The sequence below is a fragment of the Microcaecilia unicolor genome, chromosome 11 (assembly GCF_901765095.1).
Source record: "Microcaecilia unicolor chromosome 11, aMicUni1.1, whole genome shotgun sequence".
NCBI lineage: Eukaryota > Metazoa > Chordata > Amphibia > Gymnophiona > Siphonopidae > Microcaecilia > Microcaecilia unicolor.
The window spans coordinates 114,278,842-114,297,386 of NC_044041.1; the positions used below are offsets into that span (position 1 = coordinate 114,278,842).

Below are 18,545 nucleotides of genomic sequence, written 5' to 3' on the forward strand. Positions count from 1 at the left end.
CACTCAGCCTGACTGGTTCAGTTGTTCCCCTGGCACTCTGAAGCAAGACAATGCCCAAAACGCTGTTTGTCTGGAACTTCACTGCCGCAACTAGCCTCTGATGGAGGGCAGGCTTTGCCCTCTACCTCAGTGCCTTTGTCACTGTCAGGATGTGCTAAGGCACACGCCACAGGAAATCTCCCCCCCCCCCCCCCCCCCCCGTTAAACTGTCAGAGGCGACAAGTCCATTTGGGCTGGACTGGAATCATATACAAGATATACTTCTTAGTATTTCCCATGGTGGGTGAAAACTCTGCTAAGTCTCAGAACTTTGAAAACGTATGGAGGGAAGATTGAAGAACTGACAGGCCAAGTTGATCAGGTTAAAAATTTTCACGCTACTATATTACAAGATAGTCTGTTTCAGAGAAAAGCTGAGAATTTTGAGAACTACACTTGATTCTTGAACTTGCACCTGCTAATTTTTCCTCAGTTTATGTCAATGACATCTAAGGAAATGTTCTAAGTATCTCCAAGAGGTGTTTAAATATTCCGAGGTACTCCCTTCGCTGTACAGAATTTATTTTCTACCGGTTTCTAAGAAGCAATCTATTCCTGTGAGAAAATCATTGATGTATGTTTCCTGACAGTCTGAACCTAAACGATATATTTTGGAGAAATCACAAGAGGAGATTATACTAAGATCTACTTTGTTGGCAACGTTTCTCTTTAATCGGCATAAAGAACCTTTAAGGAGAAAACAGATCTTACCTGCTAATTTGGTTTCCCTTAGTCCCTCTGGACAGACACGGATGAGAAATACATTCACTTCAAGCGCAGCATGTTCTTAGTATCCATCTGCTGGTAGGAGTGCATAAGTGGGTTGTGCAGTCCCCTGAAAGTCAGTCTACAAGAGAAAAGCAGATCCCCAAAGAGCCCACTGCAAGAGAACACCCCAAAGAACGACGAAAGACAACCAACTACAAACAATGAAAGAACATGTGGTGCCAACAGTGAAACAAGGTCTCCACCTCCACCCCCCAACACTGAATCGATGCCAAAGAACTGAACATCCTCAGACCTGGCATCTAGAACAAGCACCAGGAAGGTTACTATAATTTCTGGTTATGTAACTTCATTCATGTTCATCCTGAGAAAAAGAAAAAGCCACTCTGCAACTGCCTTAAACTGCCCCGAAAATAAGGGGGGGGGGGGCGGTAAGAGAACCCACTCCAGCGAAAGCAAATATAGACCAACCGTACATCGCCCGAGTGGTCTGTGTGCCTGTCCAGAGGGACAAAGGGAAAGCAAATTAGCAGATAAAGCGAAGATACATACCTGTAGCAGGTATTCTCCGAGGACAGCAGGCTGATTGTTCTCACGATTGGGGGACGTCCATGGCAGCCCCAGGCAGCCCCAAACTTTGCTAGAGCCTTCGAGCGCGCGGGCGCGCACACCTATCTTCCCGCCCGTCGTCTGAGAGTCCCGCTTTAGTTAAATTAGAAAGCAATAACAAAGACAAAGGACAACTCCAAAGGGGAGGCGGACGAGTTTGTGAGAATAATCAGCCTGTTGTCCTCGGAGAATACCTGCTACAGGTATCCCTTCGTTTTCTCAGAGGACAAGCAGGCTGCTTGTTCTCACGATTGGGGTATCCCTAGCACCCAGGCTCACTCAAAACATAAAAAAGGTCAATTGGGCCTCGCAACGGCGAGGACATAACAAGGATTGACCTACGAACCAGAACATCTAACTGAGAGTGCAGCCTGGAACAGAATAAAAATGGGCCTAGGGGGGTGGAGTTGGATTCTAAACCTCGAACAGATTCTGAAACACCGACTGCTCAAACAGACTGTCGCGTCGGCTATCCTGCTGAAGGCAGTAGTGAGATGTGAATGTGTGGACAGATGACCACGTCGCAGCCTTGCAAATCTCTTCAATAGTGGCTGATTTCAAGTGGGCCACCGACGTTGCCATGGCTCTAACACTGTGAGCCGTGACATGACCCTCAAGAGTCAGCCCAGCTTGGGCATAAGTGAAGGAAATGCAATCTGCTAGCCAATTAGAAATGGTGCGTTTCACGACAGCGACTCCCCTTCTGTTGGGATTGAAAGAAACAAACATTTGGGCGGACTGTCTGAAGGGGCTTTGTCCGCGCCACATAAAAAGGCCAATGCTCTCTTGCAGTCCAATGTATGCAACTGACGTTCAGCATGGTGGGTATGAGGACGGGAAAAAAATGTTGGCAAGACAATTGACTGGTTCAGATGAAACTCCAACACCACCTTCGGCAAGAACTTAGGATGAGTGCGGAGGACTACTCTGTTGTGATGAAACTTGAGATAAGGAGCATGTACTACCAAGGCTTGAAGCTCACTGACCCTACGAGCTAAAGTAACAGCCACCAAGAAAATGACCTTCCAGGTCAAGTACTTCAGATGGCAGGAATTCAGAGGCTCAAAAGGAGGTTTCGTCAGCTGAGTGAGGACGACGTTAAGATCCCATGACACAGGTGGAGGTTTGGCAGGGGGCTTTGACAAAAGCAAACCTCTCATGAAGCGAATAACTAAAGGCTGTCCAGAGATAGGCTTACCCTCTATACGATAATGAAAAGCACTAATTGCACTAAGGTGAACTCTTACGGAGTTGGTCTTGAGACCAGACTGACAGGTGTAAAAGGTATTCAAGCAGGGTCTGTGTAGGACAAGAACGAGGATCTAGGGCCTTGCTGTCACACCAGACAGCAAACCTCCTCCATTTAAAAGAGTAACACCTCTTCGAGGAATCTTTTCTGGAAGCAAGCAAGACTCGGGAGACACCCTTAGACAGACCCATGGAGGCGAAGTCTACGCTCTCAACATCCAGGCCGTGAGAGCCAGAGACTGGAGGTTGGGATGCAGAAGCGCCCCCTCGTTCTGAGTAATGAGGGTTGGAAAACACTCCAATCTCCACGGTTCTTCGGAGGACAACTCCAGAAGAAGAGGGAACCAGATATGACGCGGCCAAAAAGGAGCAATCAGAACCACAGATCCACGGTCTTGACTGAGTTTCAGTAAAGTCTTCCCTAGCAGAGGTATGGGAGGATATGCATACAGAAGGCCCTTCCCCCAATGAAGGAGAAAAGCATCTGACGCTAGTCTGTCATGGGCCTGAAGCCTGGAACAGAACTGAGGGACTTTGTGATTGATCCGAGTGGCGAAAAGATCCACCAAGGGGGTGCCCCACGCTTGGAAGATCTTGCGCACTATGCCCGAGTTGAGCGACCACTCGTGAGGTTGCATGATCCAGCTCAACCTGTCGGCCAGACTGCTGTTTACGCCTGCCAGATACATGGCTTGGAGAAATATGCCGTAACGGAGAGCCCAAAGCCACATCTGAACGGCTTCCCGACACAGGGGGCGAGATCCGGTACCCCCCTGCTTGTTGATGTAGTACATGGCAACCTGTCTGAATTTGAATAATTTGATTGGACAGCCGGTCTCTGAAGGCCTTTAGAGCGTTCCAGACCGCTCGCAACTCCAGAAGATTGATCTGAATATCTGATTCCTGGATGGACCAAGCTCCTTGAGTGTGAAGCCCATCTACATGAGCTCCCCACCCCAGAAGGGATGCATCCGTTGTCAGCACTTTTTGAGGTTGAGGAATTTGAAAAAGACGTCCAAAGGTCAAATTGGATCGAATTGTCCACCACTGAAGAGAATTGTGAAATTCGGTAGACAGCTGGATAGCATCCTCTAGATTCCCTGTAGCTTGATACCACTGGGAAGCTAGGGTCCATTGAGCAGATCTCATGTGAAGACGGGCCATGGGTGTCACATGAACTGTGGAGGCCATATGGCCCAGAAGTCTCAACATCTGCCGAGCTGTGACCCACTGAGACACTCTGGCCATGGAAACTAAAGACAGAAGACTGTCTGCTCTAAAGTCCAGTCTTTGAACAGGATGAAGATGGGACGGGGTAATTTATAACAAACCCAAATAGCTCCAGCAGTTGAATAGTCATCTGCATGGACTGTAGAGCTGCTGCCTCAAAGTTCTTCACCAGCTAATCGTCAAGATAAGGGAACACATGCACAGTCTGCGTAGCGACGCTGCAACTACTGCCAGGCATTCTGTAAACACCCTGGGCGCAGACGCGAGACCAAAGGGCAGCACACAATACTGAAAGTGCTGCGCTCTCAGACGGAATCGAAGATACTTCCTGTGAGCTGGAAATATCGGGATGTGTGTATAAGCAACCTTTAAGTCCAGAGAGCATAGCCAATCGTTTTCCTGAATCATGGGAAGAAGGGTGCCCAGAGAAACTATCCTTAACTTTTCTCGGACCAGGTATTTGTTCAGGGCCCTTAGGTCTAGGATGGGACACATCCCCCCTGTTTTCTTTTGCACAAGGAAGTACCTGGAATAGAATCCCAGCCCTTCCTGCCCTGGAGGAACGGGCTCGACTACATTGGCGCTGAGAAGGGCGGAGCATTCCTCTGCAAGTACCTGCCTGTGCTGGAAGCTGAAGGATTGAGTTCCCGGTGGGCAATTTGAAGATTTGGAGATCAAATTGAGGGAGTATCCTAACCGGACTATATCGGTGGATCGGAGGTTACAAGAGGCCACCTTTGGTGAAAAACTTTTAACCTCCCTCCGACTAGTAGATCGTCTGGCACGGACACTTTGATAGCGGCTATGCTCAGCTGGAGCCAGACAAAAGCCCATCCCTTGCTTTTGCTGAGGAGCTGCAGGGGCCTGTCTGGGCGCATGCTGTTGACACGAATGAGCGCGCTGGGGCTGAGCCTGAGAAGGCTGTCGGGAAGGAGGATTGTACCTACGCTTATTGTAGGCATAGGGAGCACTCCTTCTTCCCCGGAAAAAACGTCTACCTGATGAGGTAGAAGCTGAAGGCACCCGGCGGGAGAGATTGTCCATAGCAGTTTCCCGCTGGTGGAGCTGTTCGACCACCTGCTCAATTTTCTCGCCAAAAATATTATCCCCCCCCCAGCAAGGGACATCCGCAAGCCACTGCTGGAGTCGATTGTCCAGGTCAGAGGCATGCAGCCACGAGAGTCTGCACATCACTATACCCTGAGCAGCAGCTCTGGATGCAACATCAAAAGAGTCGTAAGCACCGCTGGACAGGAATTTACGACACGCCTTCAGCTGCCTGTCCACCTGCTGAAAAGGCCTGGCATGCTCCACAAGGAGCTTGTCCACCAAGTCCGCCAGTTGCTTTACACTGTTCCACATGTGGATGCTTGAGTACAGCTGCTATGACTGAATCTTGGGCATAAGCATAGAGTACTGATAGGCCTTTCTCCCAAACGAGTCAGGAGTCCTAGATTCTTGCCCCTGGGGCACAGAGGCAAAATCTCTAGTACTCCTGGCCCTCTTGAGAGCGGAATCCACAACTATAGAGTCGTGAGGTAACTGCGACTTCATCAACTCAGGTTCTCCATGAATCCGATATTGGGACACAGCTTTTTTAGGGATGGTGGGGTTAGTTAGTGGTTTCCTCCAGTTCCTCAGCAGTGTCTCTTTAAGAACATTATGCAGGGGAACAGTGGATGATTCCTCGAGCATTTCAGTCCTGGACTGCTCCTAAAATACCACAGGGAAGGGAATAGCCACAGACATTTCCCGGACAAAAGAAGAGAAATAAAGACTCTCCGGAGGAGAAAGCTTTCTTTCTGGTGAAGGAGTAGGATCAGAGGGAAGACCACAAGACTCCTCGGAAGAAAAATATCTGGGATCTTCTACCTCATCCCACGAGGCATCCTCCTCAGTATCGGACAAGAGTTCTTGAACTGCAGTCCAAATCCGGGCCCGTCTCGACGCCGAGGAACCATGTCCCCGATGGCGGTGCTGAGAAGTCGACCCCTGTGCCAGCAGTGATGAAGCTCCCTCCATCGATGGGGAGTTGACCTGGGTGGCAGCAGACGTCGATGCCACAAGCGGCACCGGCGTCGGAGACCTCACCTCGGGGCCACAGCCAGCTGCCGCTTCCATCAACGGTGCCGAAGGCGCAAGCATCTCCGGCACCGGAACAGGCTGACGCAGCAACCCTTCCAGCAAACCTGGGAAACTGGCTTGGATGCGCTCGTCCAGAGTCTCTGTCGAGCAAGGCTGCGGGGTTGGTGCAGGAACCGGGTCCAGAATCTGTTGAAGTCAAGGAGGCGGTACTGGGCTGTCCGAAGACCGACACGTCCTGAATGGAAGGTGAGCGCTCCTCCCAGCGTTAGCGCTTCACGGGTGCCGAATCCTTCGATGCCCCGGAGCTCCCAGTACCGTGCTTAGGAGACCGATGATGATGCTTCTTCACCTTTCGCTCGATGCACGTCATCGATACTCCTTCGTACCGACGAGGAGGATGTGGAATCCACACACCTCCTCAGGGTCGGGTCAGAGAGTGGTCAGTCCCGTTGGGCCTGCACAGCAGGAGTCTTCAAGGCAGGTGGAGACCCATTCAATGGCTCACTGCTCCCAGTGTGTGATCTCTGGACAGCCATTACCTGCGCTCCCGAGGTCGATGCCATCTCCAGTGCCGATATCGACGACGCCGACCGCGGTACCGATGTCAACGCCGAAGAACCTGGTGAAGCTCCGAAAAAACGATCCCGAAGAGCTTGTCTCGACGCCTGTGTCCGCTTTTTCAAGCTAAGACACAACTTACATGCGTCCAGGCGATGGTCAGGCCCAAGGCACTGAAGACACCACACGTGGGGGTCGGTACCTGAGATCGCCCAGTTGCACCGAGTACACGTCTTGAAGCCGCCTGGCGTATTTGATGATATGGACGGAAAAATAGCGGCGGCGAAATCAAAATTCTCGATGGTGCCAAAAAATAAAGGCACAAAAATGAAACGCGTATGCGCGACCTAAGAGGGCCGCGACGGGAGCAAAAGAAAACTTACAAGGACCAAAAACTTAGAAATAAGGGTTTGTTTTTTTTTAATTTAAGGAATACAACGTAAAAGAAAAAAAAAATGAGGGCTCTTTCAGGGCGGAGAGAGACCGCAAGCAGTCACTCCCTTACCACGGAGAAAAAAAAGAACTAAAGCGGGACTCTCGCGCAACAGGTGGGAAGACGGCTGCGCATGCGCACACCCGAAGGCTCTAACAAAGTTTGTTGCTAGGAAGATTGCCGTCCTGGGGCTGCCGTGGACCTCACCCAATCGTGAGAACAAGCAGCCTGCTTGTCCTCGGAGAAGATCTAATTTCTCCTTCTCCAGTGTACCTCTGGACCGGCACGGATGGGAAGTGCCTAAGCAGTGACCTTATGGGTGGGACCCTCGGAGCCTGGATTCCAACACTCGAGCACAAAGATCACGTCTCAATGCTCCTGCACATCCAAACAATACCCATAAAGGAATGCAAAGAGGACCAAGTCGCTGCTTTACAAATGTCAAGGAATGCCAAAGTTCGCTCCTCCCAGGAAGACACTTGAGCCCTGGTGGAATGAGCCTTCAATAGGTCCAGTACCGGTTTCCTTTTAAGCAGATAGGCAGAAGCAATGGTCTCCTTTATCCAATGAACAATAGCTGTCTTTGAAGTAGCCTTGCCTTTCCTAGCATCCCCAACTAGAACGAAGAGCCGGTCGGAGTAACAAAGCTCCTGTGAAACCCTCAGGTAACGCCTTTGTGGATGTCCAGACAATGAAGACGACGTTCCTCTTCCAAACCAGAATGATCAACAAGGACAGGAAGCACCACGGACTGGTTGACATGAAACAGAGAAACCACCTTCAATAGGAAAGAAGCACCAAACGCAACTTCACCTTGTACTTAAGCAGGGCTCCCGACAGGGCAAGGCCTGAAGCTCCAAAACCCGACACGTGGAGATCACTACCACCAGAAACACAGTCTTCAGAGTGAGGTCCTTTAAGGTGGAACCGAACAACGGATCAAAACAGCAGAGAAACCAACAACAAAAGGACCAAGTTGAAGTCCCATAAAATAAATCCCTGAGCCCCCCCCTTTTGCAGGAAACGCTGCACATCAGAATGAATGCAAGGGACTTCCCCCCCCCCCCCCCCCCCCAAGTGGCTGTGAAAGGAACCCATGGCTGCTACCTAGACTCTGAGAAAAAACCACACCAGACCTCTGGAAAGACTATCTTGCAAAAACTGAAGAAGAGGCCAGATGGACCCGACACCAATCTTCAAAGACCTGCCAGACTCTGACATAAGCCAGCAAGGTTGACCGCCTATGGAAATGAAGAAGTATCAATAAAATGACTTCTTTTCCTCAAACGTGCCCCCTCAAGAGCCATGCCATAACCAACCTGGGTCGTCCAGACACACTGGCCCCTTGGCCAGCAGAGAGGGTGATGCTGGTAGGCAAAAGGGTGGTTCCCCCAAGAGACAGACTAGTCACCATAAGAGGGCTACCGTGAAAAATCTGGAGCTACCAGAACCACCTGAACCGGATGGCACATAATGCGTTGAATGATCTTGCCCACGAGCGGCTATCTTTTCTGATCTGCTGTCCTGGAGCCTGCTGAAGAACCCTGGCACTTGAGCATTGAGGGACGTTGCCATCAAGTCCAACACCGTAACTCCCCAACAAGGCTCCACTCTCCAGGATTCAGCAGACGCTGGCTGAGATAGTCCCCTCCAACCATGTGAACAGAAGGGCCGCATTCCAGGCGAGCTGTGGACGCCTTGTACTGCACTGATATGCCACCGCTGTGGCAATGTCATAAAACACCCGCACCGCATTGCCAAGTAGAACGTCCTGAAACATGGACAACACCAGGCAGACTGCTCTGGTCTGCAAGACTTTGTCAGAACCGCCTACTCTAGGGACCAGCAGCCCTGAGTCATGTGCACCCCCTGCCCCAAAAGGCTGGCATCCATGGAAACCACTGTCCACATTGGGGCCTCCAGGCTGATTCCCCCCATTAGATGAGAGGTCACCACCGTAAACTTGCCTCTTCGCCCGAAGAGGCAATCTGATGTCCAGATCCTGAGACTGAGGCGACCAGTGCAACAGGAGAGCTTTCTGGAGGAGATGCACATGTGCCCTCGTCTACCGAACTGACGGCCAAGGACGCCACCTTGAACCCCCAACATTTGGAGATACTCATCTGCGGACACTGGTTCCAAAGGAGCAAGGACACCTGGCCCTGCAACTTCTGAACTTGTTCGTCTGTCAGAAATACCCTTCCTTGAGCAATATCGAAACGAACCCCCAGGACTCTGAGATGGCTCCAAATGGCTTTTGGCCAGGCTGATCACCCAGCCCAGCTCCCGAAACAACTGTACTACCTGGACCATAGCTTGCACACTGTTCTGAAAGGACTTTGCCCGGATGAGCCAATCGTTGAGGTAAGGATGAAAAACGACTCTACTTTTGCAAGGCCACTGCCACGACCATCGTCACTTTGGAAATAGTGTGAGGCGCCATGGCCAGACCAAAAGGGAGAGCACAGAACTGAAAGTGCCTCTCCAAAACAGCAAGCTTAAAAAACTGTGTGGGGGTCGGGGGGGGGGGGGGGGAGCGTCCAGTACACCAGAGCTGTCAAATGTATTTTGACAGCTCGGACTTGCAAACAGCGAGCGATGCACAAAGGGGATTGCATACAAATGAGCTGCACAGAGCTCCCTTTGTGCATCACTCGCTGTTTGCAAGTTGCTAAATTTTACCAAGGCAGCCGTATTTTATGGCTGCCTTTGTGCATCAGGCCCCAAGTCAGACTCCCTGAGCCGTTAAGACATTGGATGTTCAGCTTGCTATATGTTACATTTTCCTGTTCCTCAGACTGTTGGGATTCTTGCCCCCCTCTTTTTGTGGACAATATAAAGCTACTAGTAAAAAAGCCCCGTTTCTGATACAAATGAAACGGGGGCTAGCAATGTTTTCTTCTGTGTGCATGTGGGAGTGTGTGTGTCCCTGCCCTCTGCCCTCTCTCCCCTCCCCCCTCCGAGTCCTTCAGTAAAAAAGCCCTGTTTCTGATGCAAATGAAACGGGGGCTAGCAAGGTTCTCTTCTGTGTGCATGTGGGAGTGTGTGTGTCCCTGCCCTCCGGCCTCTCTCCCCTCCCCCCTCTGAGTCCTTCACTGTTACAGAGCCAGAGATTTCCTGCTCTGCTGTTTTCCTTCACTGACTGTTTGTGTTACAGAGAGGGCGGGGCAGACACTCATGGGGAAACCGGATATCTCTCCCCCTTCACACTTCCGTCTGGAGGCTTCATAGAACGTTGGTGTTGCCTTTTATATAGAGAGATTTTCCTTTGAGATGTATTTCCCCATTTCTTTATTATCCATTTTATTACCATTGGTTCTTTATGATTCACCAATATGTTTTGCTTTTTTTTTTTTTTTGCATTTTAAAGAGGAAGGAAAGCCAAACGACAACCAGCAAGATTAAAAAGCAAGGTAAAGGAAGCTATTAGAGCTAAAAGAAAATCCTTCAGAAAACGGAAAAATCTGTCTCAAAATAGGAAATAGCATAAGGAACAGCAAGTCAAATTCAAAGCAAAAATCACATTGGTATATTAGAAGGAAGAACCAGTAAAAGAATCTGTTGGACCGCTAGAAGAGAGGGGTAAAAGGGACACTCTGGAAAGAAAGTCATAACGGAGAGATTAAATTAATTCTTTAATTTAGTTTTCACAGAGGAAGATGGGGGAGAGATACCAGTGTCATAAATGGTATTCAATGCTGATGAGTCGGAGAAACTAAAAAATCTCTGGAAGATGTAATGGGGCAAACTGAAGAGTAGCAAATCACCTGGACCAGATGGTATATATCTCAAGAGTACTGGCAATTGAAAAATGAACTTACAGAGCTATTTGTATTTTATTTATTGCATTTGTATGTAATTTATCTTTAAAATCAATCAGTAAGCGATGCACAAAGGGAGATCCGTGCAGCTCATTTGTATGCGATCCCCTTTGTGCACCGCTCACTGTTTGCAGGGTCTCTATTCTATCCTCATCCTTCTCGATCTATCTGCTGCTTTTGACACTGTAGATCACCGCCTACTCCTTGATACACTGTCCTCACTTGGATTTCAGGGCTCTGTTCTTTCCTGGTTTTCTTCTTATTTCTCCCACCGTACTTTTAGTGTATACTCTGGTGGATCCTCCTCCACTTCTATCCATCAGTTGGCGTACCTCAGATATCTGTCCTGGGATCTCTTATTTTCTCCATCTATACTTCTTCCCTTGGCACTCTGTTCTCATCCCATGGTTTTCGGAATCACCTTTACAATGACGACTCCCAGATCTACCTCTCCACACCAGAAATTTCAGCAGGAACCCAGGCCAAAGTATCAGCATGCATGTCTGACATTGGCGCCTGGATATCTCACTGCTATCTGAAACCAAACATGACCAAGACTGAGCTTCTTATCTTTCCCCCTAAACCAACGTCTCCTCTTCCCCCATTCTCTATTTCGGTGGATAAAACTCTAATCCTCCCTGTCTCATCAGCTCGTAACCTTGGGGTCATCTTTGACTCCTCTCTCTCCTTCTCTGCACATATTCAACAGACTGCTAAAACCTGTCTTTTCTCTCTCTATAATATCTCCAAAATTTGTCCTTTCCTTTCTGAGCACACTACCAGAACCCTTATCCAAACTATCACTTCTCACAGACTATTGCAACTTGATTTTCACAGGTCTTCCACTAAGCCATCTCTCTCCCTTTCAAGCTGTTCAAAATTCTGCTGCACAACTTATGAGCACCAGTGTTGCTATGCTCATATTAGCCCTCTCCTCAAGTCACTTTATTTGCTCCCTATACGTTTCCGCATACAGTTCAAACTCCTCTTATTTACTTACAAATGCATTCACTCTTCAGCTCAGTACCTCTCCACTCTTATCTCTCCCAAAACTCCTCTCCAGGAACTTCATTCACTGGATAAATCTCTCTTATCTGAACCCCTCTCCTCCACTGTTAACTCCAGACTCCTTTCCTTTTATCTTGCTGCACCATATGCCTGGAATAGACCTCTTGAGCCGGTACATCAAGCTCCATCTTTGGCAGTCTTCAAATCTAGGCTAAAAGCCCACCTTTTTGATGCTGCTTTTAACTTCTAATCCTTACTCACTTGTTACCCATGTTTTATCATTCCCACCTTAGTAATTCCCTTATCCCTTATTTGTCCTAATTAGATTGTAAGCTTTGTCGAGCAGGGACTGTCTCATCATGTCCAGTGTACAGCGCTGCGTACATCTAGTAGCACTATAGAAATGATAAGTCGTAGTAGTACGTGGTACCAGAAGACTGACGTGTGGTCAATTTAATGCCTATTTTTTAAAAGGGCTCCAGATGTGATCCGGAAAATTATAGACCAGTGAGCTTGACATCCGTGCCAGGCAAAATGGTAGAGACTAATATAAAGAACAAAATTACACAGCATATACATATAAGTGGATTAATGAGACAAAGCCAACATGAGTTGGTCAATATTGTGTAGCTGGATTTTGGAAAAGCATTTGACAAAAGTACCTCATGAATCCTGAGGAAATTAGAAAGGCATGGGATAAGAGGCAATGGCCTATTGTGGATTAAAAACTGGTTAAAAAACAGAAAACAGAGAATAGAGTTAAATGATCAGTATTCTTAATGGAGAAGAGTTGATGGTGGGGTTCCCCAGGGGCTATGCTGGGATCACTGCTTTTTAACATATTTATAGATGATATAGAGATGGGAATAACTAGTGATGAATTAAATTTGCTGATGACACAAAATTATTCAAAGTTATTAAATTACAAGAATATTTTGAAAAATTGCAAGAGGACCTTGCTAGACTGGGAGACTGGGCATCCAAATGGCAGATGACATTTAATGTGAGCAAGTGCAAAGTGAGGCATGTAGGAAAGAAGAACCCAAATTATAACCAAGTGATGCAAGGATCCACAACAGGAATCACCGCCCAGGAAATTGATCTAGGTGTCATAGTTGATAATACGTTGAAACCCTCTGCTCTGTAAGCAGAGGCATCTAAGAAAGCAAATAGATTGTTAGGAATTATTAGGAAAAGAATGGAAAACAAAAATTAGAATGTTATAGTTCCTTTGTATTGATCCATTGTCACAGCGTCTCAAAAAAGATATAGCAAAATTAGAAAACGTACAGAGAAGGTCGACAAAAATGATAAAGGGTATGGGATGACTTCTCTTTGAGGAACGGCAAAAGTGGTTAGGGTTCTTCACTTTGGAGAGAAGACAGCCAAGGGGAGATGTGATAAGAGGTCTATAAAATACTAAGTTGTGTGGAACATGAATCACTTGCTTACTCTTTCCAAAAATACTAGACCTAGGGGAAACACAATGAAGCTACTAAGTAGTAAATTTAAAACAAACTGGAGAAAATATTTCTTCACTCAATGTGTAATTAAATTCTGGAATTCATTGCCAGAGAATGTGGTAAAACAGTTAGCTTAGTGAGGTTTAAAAAAGGTTTGGATAGCTTCCTAAAAGAAAAGTCTATAAACCATTATTAAGATGGACTTGGGAAAATCCAGTATTTCTAGGATAAGCAACATAAAATCTGTTTTACTGTTCTGGGATCTTGCCAGGTACTTGTGAGCTGGATTGTCAACTGCCGGAAACAAGATACTGGGCTTGGTGGACCTTCTGTCTGTCCCAGTATGGAAACGCTTATGTGAGCTATCAAGTCTCAAAAAAACATATCTTTAAAAAAATAATAAAGCCTCCCTACTTACACAGTCAATGGCATCCACACAAGTTTAGTGGCCAAATGGGAATCTAGATGCCCACTCTCCCAGGGCTGGTAGATTTTTTTTCTCTCTCTCTCCTTCAGGCAAGGCAGAAGAGCTTTCCCTCCCAATTGAGGCCCTGGAAGAAGCGGCTGCATCTGCTCAGAGTTCAGGAGTAGAGGGGACTACAGTAGATGAAAGAAGAACAAACAGGTAGGTTGCAGGGAGAATCCAGGGGGATGGGAAGGAGAAAAGGAGAGTAAAGTAGCAAGTTCCACAGGGACAAATAGATATCTTACCCATCCCCACTAGAATCTTACCCATCCCCACCAGAATTTAACCTGTCCCCACCTAGCCCCACTTGAGTTTAATGATACATAAGTAAAATATTCCAGTCGGCTCTCTAAGTCTCTCTCTGGGTTCGAGCCACAGCACTGCAGGCAAAGAAGGATCAGAAGTTGGAACACTGGTGTGAACATGCAAGACTTGTCTCTGATTCACTGGCACTGTGTGCTAAGAGGTCGCCACATGCACGCGCCAGTATGTCAGGTGACATCCGATGCTCGTGCCTATGTCAGAGCTGAGGTCTGCGCTTTAGCCTGGGCGCAGAAAGGATTAATAGTAACATAGTGACAGCAGATAAAAATAGAAATGGTCCATCCAGTCTGCCCAATAGTTACACTCAGTATGAATTTATGATTAAACCAACAATGAACATGATGTTATATACCTGATTTTGGTCTTTCTGTGACATAGACCATAGAAGTCTACCTGCTAGAGTTGCCCGCAAAGCCCACTCCAGCCTATTCATCGTCTCATTTGCGGGACACAGACCGTAAAAGCCTGTCCAGCACTGTACTCATGTTCCAGCCACTAAAGTTGCTGTCCAAGCCCTTTCCAGCCCATCCTAAACCAGACTGTCATATGTGAGACAGACCATACAAGTCTGCCTGGTATCGGGCCTAGTTCACCACAGCCGGAATCGCCAACTAAAGTCACTCGACACAGCCACACACAATGCAGCCATTTAAGTTTAAGTTCTTTATAACTTCCATTTTCTAATTAGAGATCCTTTGTGTTCATCCCATGCCTTTTTGAATTTCGTCACCATGACTTTCCACATCTGTGCTGTTAAAAGCAAGGAGGAGGAGACAGCACTCAAACAGCTTGGTACTCGGTAGGTGAGAGGCTGGCGCAAATGCAGCATACACTTCCACAGGAACCCTGCAGGAACTGCTTCCGTCTCCACGGGTTTCCCGCGAGCCCCGTTCCCAGGCAGGTATCTACAGTAAAGATAATGGGGAACTAGCAGAGATGGGTAGAGAGAGGTAGGTGTGTATTTTGTTTAGCGTATTAAAAGCTTATATTCTGCTCCTGTTGTGTTCGGGGGAGGAAAGAAAAATGCCTTCCCATGTACTCCTCCACTCTCCCCAAAACAAATTAAGGAGTGGGATAGTAGGCAGAAGAACACGTTTCACCAAGGGACTCATTTTCAAAGCACTTAGCCTTACAAAGTTCCATAGTAACCTATGGAACTTTGTAAGGCTAAGTGCTTTGACAATACACCTCCAAATGTGACAATCTCCAGGAAAAGGTAACTAAACTAGTGGATCCACAGAACTGAGAACTGGCCGATTTGCCTCGTCATGTCATGTGTCCTGAATATATACAGTCCATAAGCTGTCTGTAAAAGTTACATATTTTAACTTGTAACTTATTTTTTTCCACATAAAAGGATGAGTTTTGGACTCTTGTATTACAAATTGCTCTAACAAATTCATTAAAACCTCATTTTTTGTTTCTAGTAATTAAGTCATCTTTTTCCAGACAGTCACAAATAGTTACATTCCAGATTAATTTTTAAAACCAAGTGTACTAACCACTATACCTCTATTCATGAAATCTAGATTGCTCAACTTGCCATTTCGTCCTTTAGATTGTAAGCTCCTTTGAGCAGGGACTGTCTCTCTTTGTTAAACTGTACAGCGCTGCATAACCCTAGTAGCGCTCTAGAAATGTTAAGTAGTAGTACTGCACTAATCTGCAAATGACTATCATTCCTCTCAAAATTAAAAAAAACAAAAACAAAAAGATTACAAATTATATTACCTCACTAACAGGTGCTAGGAGAGCAATAGATAACCTACTTCCTAAGTCAAGGCAGCGTTGCCTGGCAAAATAAAAATTACAACTTTTAACTGAGTTACAAGACAATTAAAGTTTAGAATAAATAAATAAATTACACTGCTACTTTCTGGAAGTGTTCTTGGGAACAGCTTGCAGGGTAGCTGTATTCACAGCCAACACCATATGCCAGGCATTTCAATACCTATCACATAAGTATTTACATAACCCCCTCCCAAATCTCCTCCATTCTTTCTTTTCCCTCCCTCAATCTGGACACAGAGGAAACAAGCATGCCTGCTGCAATTCAGCTATTTTTATGACCCCAGGGCAGCTGCTCCTCTCCTTCACCCCTAATTTACTCCAGACCATACCATCAGTGACAGAAGATCCCGAGGATCCCGCTGGATCTGGCTTTTACACAGTGCCCAGATCATGCGTATAACTCTGGTACCAGCAGGCCCCATGTGTTATCAGCTACACGCCACTAAGGAGTAACAGTGGCTCAGTAAAATTCGGTTCAGAACAATACCAAGGGACGGCAGAAGAGTAGGAAGTAGATAACTTGAGCTAAACTTTAGTAAAAGAACCCATTACAATCTGGTACCAATGAGCTCGGTTCTCATCTTCTTCCCAAACCAAGAGCTACAAAAATGAGCTTCGAAGTCATGAGCTTCGAAGTCTTTGTTGTTAAAAAAGCACACGAGGCATACTAACAAAAGTTTAGTGGGGAGCCCAAAAAAAACACCTGGAAAATGAGCCAAATCGAAGAAGATAGTCTATAGTCACTCTATCCTCTCCCGCAAGCCTGCTAACTCTAGATAAAGCTAAATCTGTGATTTAATCAGTAGCACACAAAGGCAAATCCGTGGCTTACAGTACTGTACGATAGTCTAAAAATGGGTACGGGGGGGGGGGGAGGGGGAAGAAATAACCTTGATAGATTAGAGAACCAATTCAAAGATGCGGATGAACTAAAGGCCAACACATTTTTGCATTGGGGGCCATATGCTGATTCCCATTCTCTAGAATACATCCCTCACTTCTCGTCCTCCTCCGCAGAGATTCACTCCACCCCATTCAATATCAAACCCGCCTTACCGCCTCCATCCCGCGGTCTCCGGATCACACTACCCACGCGCCTTCTAGAACTTACTAGAAGCTGACAGCTCAAGAAGGAACCGCCCACGCTACAGGAACATTGGTGAAATCCCCTTCCGCTTTCTTAAACCTCTGAATCTGATTGACCCAAAAAACTTATCAATCTCTCGTGTTGTTACTGCCCCTTCCTCTGACGTTTAGCCTTTCCCATCCTTCTTAGTTACTGATTGGATGTTGCCTAGAAACATTGCGGGGGCAGTGTGACTGTCCCAGGTGATTGGTTCTTTAAACAGTTATCCCGGAAGGAGGTAGAGAGCCTCCATTGGTACCAGCCAGGTATAAAACTCCTTGATTGGTAATCGTCAACATTCCACCCGCCCACGGAGATGACGTCAGAACACTTAAACTTCAATGGGCAGCTTGCTTCCTACAAATGAATAAAAACAGCTATTTATTCTGATTGGTTGGTTCATGGAGCGACTTGTCGTGGGGTAAGTCCATTAGTGGTCATGCATTACCTGTGCTGAAAAAGGCAATAGGAATACCCAAAAGGGAAAAAAAAAGAAAACTGTGAAATAACCCAATTCAAAGAAGAACATTTTTAGGTCTGTTTTGCTTGCATGATTAAGGACCCCATCACATGCATTCTGGGACTACCACTATGCACTAGGATGTAAGTTCATAATCATAAACCAGAATTGGTCGAAAAGCTTTCTCTCCTTGAACCGAGTCACTTAGCAAAGCTGATAACATCAAATAAAAACAGATAACGACCAAAATAATTTGTTCGGTCTGCCTAAATAATAAGCCTTCTCGTTGGGTAGATGCACATATAAATTCCCATATTCCACTCAAGCCAAGGTACCCACTGAAATCTCTCAGCTTGCAAGGTTATAGTGCCAAAGACCATGGAAAATGTGGAAAACCTTTCAGTACATTTAAACCTAAGTCTATTACTCCCCCCCCCCCCCCCACACACACACACACACACACACCCCTTTTACAAAGCTGTGCGGTAATGCGGACACAACCCATTCAGGGGCCTTTTTGCAAAGTCACCAATGCACACGTAGTGTGCACCAAATAGGCACTACCACTGGGGTAGTGTGTGTGCCCAGCGGTAATTCCAAGTTTGGTGTGCACCGAATCCCATGGAAGAAAATATTTTTCTGACAGCAGATCCAAGATGGGCTCTGTTAGGACGCTCTGAACCTCGCTCTCAAGATGCCGAAGCATAGGGGGAGAATAGCGGGCAGAGCTTCCCCGCCTCAACCCCCTTTACTGGGTCCAATTGGCCAGTTTTTGAGGCCACGTGCAGTTGTACCTGAAAGCGGAATGCCACCGGTAGGGAACGTCGGCGAAAGGGAGATTTCGGCTTCCCCCGGTCTCGAAACAACTTTGAGCCCCGCAGCGCGAACTCCGCCTCCCCAACCCCTCGGCGCAAGCTCCTTCCTCTCTGACCCGACAGGGTCCCCCTTGGAAGAAGGCACGGACCCAGGAGAACGCCGGGGAGAAGCGTCGATCCGAGGAGGGAATGGAGGGCAGTTTGCCCACAGTGCCGGTGGGAAACGAAGGGAGAGTCGAAGTGAAGATCGTGAGCAGTCTTCAGCAAGGTTTGAACTTCCTAAAGAGTTAGCGGTAAAACCAAAAGAAGTGACTCTAGATGTTTTGTGGGACTTAATGTCTAA

General features: G+C 47.1%; 1 protein-coding gene across 2 annotated transcripts in view; it reads right to left on the reverse strand.

The window, feature by feature from the left end:
* STIP1 (stress induced phosphoprotein 1) overlaps positions 1-16,938 on the reverse strand; it is a 104,485-nt gene extending 87,547 nt beyond the window's left edge. For both annotated transcript variants that reach the window (XM_030218388.1, XM_030218387.1), the window contains exon 1: positions 16,858-16,938. In XM_030218388.1, coding sequence (XP_030074248.1) covers positions 16,858-16,866 — 9 coding nt within the window. In that variant the 5' untranslated portion in view covers positions 16,867-16,938. The remainder of the gene's footprint in view (positions 1-16,857) is intronic.
* Positions 16,939-18,545: the final 1,607 nt, after the last annotated feature.